Here is a 4,090-nt window from a genome sequence, read left to right as displayed (position 1 = left end):
GAGAGAGAGAGAGAGAGTGAGAGAGAGAGAGTGTGTAAGATGAGTAAAAAGCGGAACTTATTCAGTCTTACTCTCTGTCGCATGAGTTCAGTGTGTATCTGCCGAGACGTAACCGGCAGCGGGATAGTTTACTAAATCAGGAGCCTGAATCTGAAGAAGAAGAAGAAGAAGAATTTTACTTTTCTGACTTACTTTTAATAAGTTAAGACGTCGCTCATATTGCTTCTCTCCTGCGGAGCCAGTGAAAGGTTAGTGATAATTAGTCACTAAAACTATGATACAAACATTGTTAATAATTATTCACCAGTAGAAGAAAGACATTAATTTACTGGGAAGAAAAACCTCAACATGAATGGTGGAATGAGAGTCTTCTGTCACCTGTGAGGACTAAGCAGCGTTTTGTGCGCGTGTTAATTGTTCCACAGATTTCAAAACTGTCTGCAATAACACGAGACAGACAGAGAAGCACGTTATAGGTCCGTGCAGCATTATGGGTCTTCCCAGACACCCCTGCCTTCTGTGTTGCCAAGTGATGGTATCAAGAGGTCAGGATCTCCTTTTGTTGTGTGGGAATTCTTTATTACTGGTCATTCCACACTGAGCAGGCATATTTTTTTGCAGTGAGTTAGACATGAACCAAAGCATGGATTCAAACGAATCATGTAACAATACCACCTGCACTGCCACTCTCATCGTGAATGGGGATGGTAAGCCTGTAACGAGCATCATCATGTTTTTGGCCGCCGTGGTGGGAAACCTCCTGGCTCTCTTCATCCTCGGCGTCCACCAGAAGGAGCATCGTTCCAGGTCTTCTGTCTTCTGCATCCTGGTGACCGGCCTGGCCCTCACCGACCTGCTGGGTACCTGCCTCCTCAGCCCACCTGTGTTCATCTGCTACGCCCGCAACATGTCCCTGATCAGTCTGGGCGACGCAAGACTGTGCAAGATCTTTGCTTTCGCCATGAGTTTCTTTGGCCTGGCCCCCACGCTCATCCTGTGCGCCATGGCTGTGGAGCGCTGCCTGGCCATCAGCCACCCTTACTTTTACTCTGTACACATCCGGCGCAGCTTTGCCAAATACACTCTCTTCTTCATTTATGTTTTTTCTTTGGCCTTCTGCCTCCTGCCATACAGTGGCTATGGCAAATTCAGACAGTACTGCCCTGGGACGTGGTGCTTCATCGACATGGACGCGACAGGGGATGACCAGGCCAGCCTGGTGCTGGCCTTCTCTCTGTCCTACTCGTCCCTCATGGCACTGCTGATCTTCTCAGTGTTTGTGTGCAACGGTTCAGTGATTGTCAGCCTGTGCCAGATGCACCGGAGCCAGAGGATGAGGCGCAGCTCGGTCGGCTCGACGGGGAGAAGAAGGAAGCTGAGCCTGGCCTGGTTCACACGGGGGGAAGAGGAGGTGGACCACCTGGTGCTGCTGGCGCTCATCACCGTCATCTTCGTGGTCTGCTCCCTGCCACTCACTGTGAGTTCACATTTGACTTTCCCTCAGGTTGTGTGTTTGTGGGTCGCACACATTGATAGGACTACCCACTTACTTTGTAACACTCTGGGTGACTTTTAGGCTACGTGGTCCGTGGTTACATCTAAATCAGCATGTTACAAATTCATGACATTTTACTGTGGAAAAGGAGGAAAGAGTCATTTATTCAGCTCTTGAAACATGAACCAAAACTCCTCAGCAAAAAAAGCTCCTCAGCAAAAAGTTGTACTGAAAGGGGAAACGTTTTAGTTATTGTTATTATTAACATGAGTCCCTGGCTAGATGCATGTCTGCACACTGACAGTAGACGGTTTATAGCATGGATGGTCCATTTTAGCATTAGAGTATGAGTTTCTCCCACTGAAATTCTTCCCCTTATTCTGTAATCATTATGTGCATTGAAAGTCCAGCTGGCTTGGCAACCCTTGATTGTTTTTGTTGCTATGGTATGTGTTTGTGCACCCTGTTGGAGTCACCCTAACGGTTGTGCATTGCTCTGCTAGCTGGATCCACAATTAAAAGGTGTGCCTGAGAGTGCAGCCTTCCCCACACAAGGCATTGTGTGTGTGTGGGTGTGTCTACTCTGCTCCATCTGCCCCTGTTTAAGAGAAGTGTGTCAAACCTGACAACCCTGGAGGACTAGTCGGACCATGCCTTTCCCAGAGGGCGAAGAAGTCCGAGGTTAACCAGTCTCCCGTCTGCCCATAAACATTAGTCTGGGGTACTGAGGAAAGTCAGGTTTTGCGAAACAAAAACTAGCTGGAGAATATGACTAATGTGGGTTATATTATAAAGGCATCCCTGCTTTCACATATTTATGTTAGCCTTGTTTAAAGCTGTGGTTTGATGATCAGGTTGTTTACAGGAAGCTGGAAAAAGTGTTTGTTCATGTTCTCACTCTTAACTAACTACTCATAGTCTGAATCTGGAGGTTTTTGGTAACACTTGGTCTCAAGGTTTGACTAACCTACAGTGCATGCAGTGGCATTCGCCCAGCGTTGTGGTAGAGACGGACCTGGGGAATGAACAGTGATGACGATACACACTTTATGAGTCAGCATCCAGGAAACTGAACCCACTTCACCACTTGGAAAGCGTATGTGTTCTAGCTGTACAGTACTGTGGGTCATTTAGATTTTCATTTAAAAAAAAAAAAAATTAGAAAGCTTGCAGGTTGACAAACACCGGTGTTACATCAATGTTCATTTTCATTTTAGAAATCCCACTTTTCTCTTCTAAAAGGAACCTTTTATCCTCTAAATTGATTTGAGTGCTTGAAAATGCTATTTTTAGATTGACTCATCAATATTCATAAGTTAATCATCTCTACAAAACAGAGTTTCTGCTGTCACACAGTAGTGTGTCATTCTGAATAATTGAAGACCCTGTAATTAAGTAGTTAGTGATTCTTAAGTCATTTCAGCAGACCCGTCTGTGTGTTGGCGTCTGCTTGTTTGCTCATGTGCATGCATCCTAGTGGTTGTAACCAAAACATCTGAGGCAGTGATGATGAAATGTGTGAGATGGGTGCATCTCGGCAGACACAACTTGTTTCTAGACAGATGCGGCTTCATGAATAATGCCAGTTTGCCTGAAGCACAACAGATGTTGGCGAAAATGTCTGATTCTGTTTATTGCCATGAAAATCTAGTAAAGGGCATTGGTAGTAGGTGCTGCTCTCAGCACTGGCATTCAGAAGTTTATTCTAGGGCTGCAACTAAGTTCTTACTTAGTTCTCTCCTCTGTAAAATGTCAGAAAATAGTGAAAAATCTGGATTAGCCCAAGATGACATCCTCAAATGTCTTGTTCTGTCCACAACTCAAAGATTGACAGTTTACTGTCACAGAGGAGTAAAGTGACTAGAAAATATTCACATTTAAGAAGCTGGAATTAGAGAATTTTCACTCAAACCGAATAATGAATTATCAAAATAGTTGACAATAAATGTAATAGTTAATCTAATCGATTCATCTTGGCAGCTCTAGCATGTTTCTTTTCATAAACAAGTCCACAAGTTTCATTTTCATTGTACTAGTGATATGTGGTTCATGCGTTTCCGGTTAATTGTAATTTTACTCAAAGCACTTTCATGTAACTAAAAGTACTTTGGAGAACGATGCTTTGAAGCTCTGAAGAACAGAACGGGCTCTGTCTGCAGGACTCCCTCATCAGCAGGGACTGCACGCTGGTGGTTGTGGTGGAGATGGAAACAGGTGCGGTAAACGGATGCTTCCATTTCTTGGCAGAGGATATGAATAATTGTAGAATCGAAAAACATTCTAATTTAAGCGTTCTTCGCTTCACGGACATGAATAATGTCGCAGACGTTGTATTTACAGATCAAGATCGTGCAGTTGCTGAGTGACTTTTGGACAAAAACAGGCAGTATTGGCTCTGTGCGTTTCTGAGGTGTGAGTTTTTATTCAGTGCCAGCAGGGTTATTCATTATTCAGGAGGTAAAATGTTCACATTCTGTAGTTACAATCAGGGAAGTGGTAAAAGATGATTACGTGTGGGAATTTATCAAAATAAGCCAATTTTGTTTGTTGTGGAATTTGATTGTGTGTGTGTGTGTGTGTGTGTGTGTGTGTGTG

At 44.1% G+C, this 4,090-nt stretch overlaps 1 protein-coding gene across 1 annotated transcript in view; it reads left to right on the top strand.

The window, feature by feature from the left end:
- The first annotated feature begins 4 nt into the window (after positions 1-4).
- The window catches only part of ptgir (prostaglandin I2 receptor), a 40,239-nt gene continuing 36,153 nt past the window's right edge, over positions 5-4,090 (top strand). Inside the window, exons 1-2 of the mRNA XM_032508430.1 lie at positions 5-248; positions 426-1,477. Of these exons, the coding sequence (XP_032364321.1) occupies positions 632-1,477 (846 nt within the window). The 5' untranslated portion in view covers positions 5-248; positions 426-631. The remainder of the gene's footprint in view (positions 249-425; positions 1,478-4,090) is intronic.

The sequence above is a fragment of the Etheostoma spectabile genome, chromosome 3, assembly GCF_008692095.1.
Source record: "Etheostoma spectabile isolate EspeVRDwgs_2016 chromosome 3, UIUC_Espe_1.0, whole genome shotgun sequence".
Taxonomy (NCBI): Eukaryota; Metazoa; Chordata; class Actinopteri; order Perciformes; family Percidae; genus Etheostoma; species Etheostoma spectabile.
This window is presented reverse-complemented; position numbering and strand designations above follow the sequence as displayed.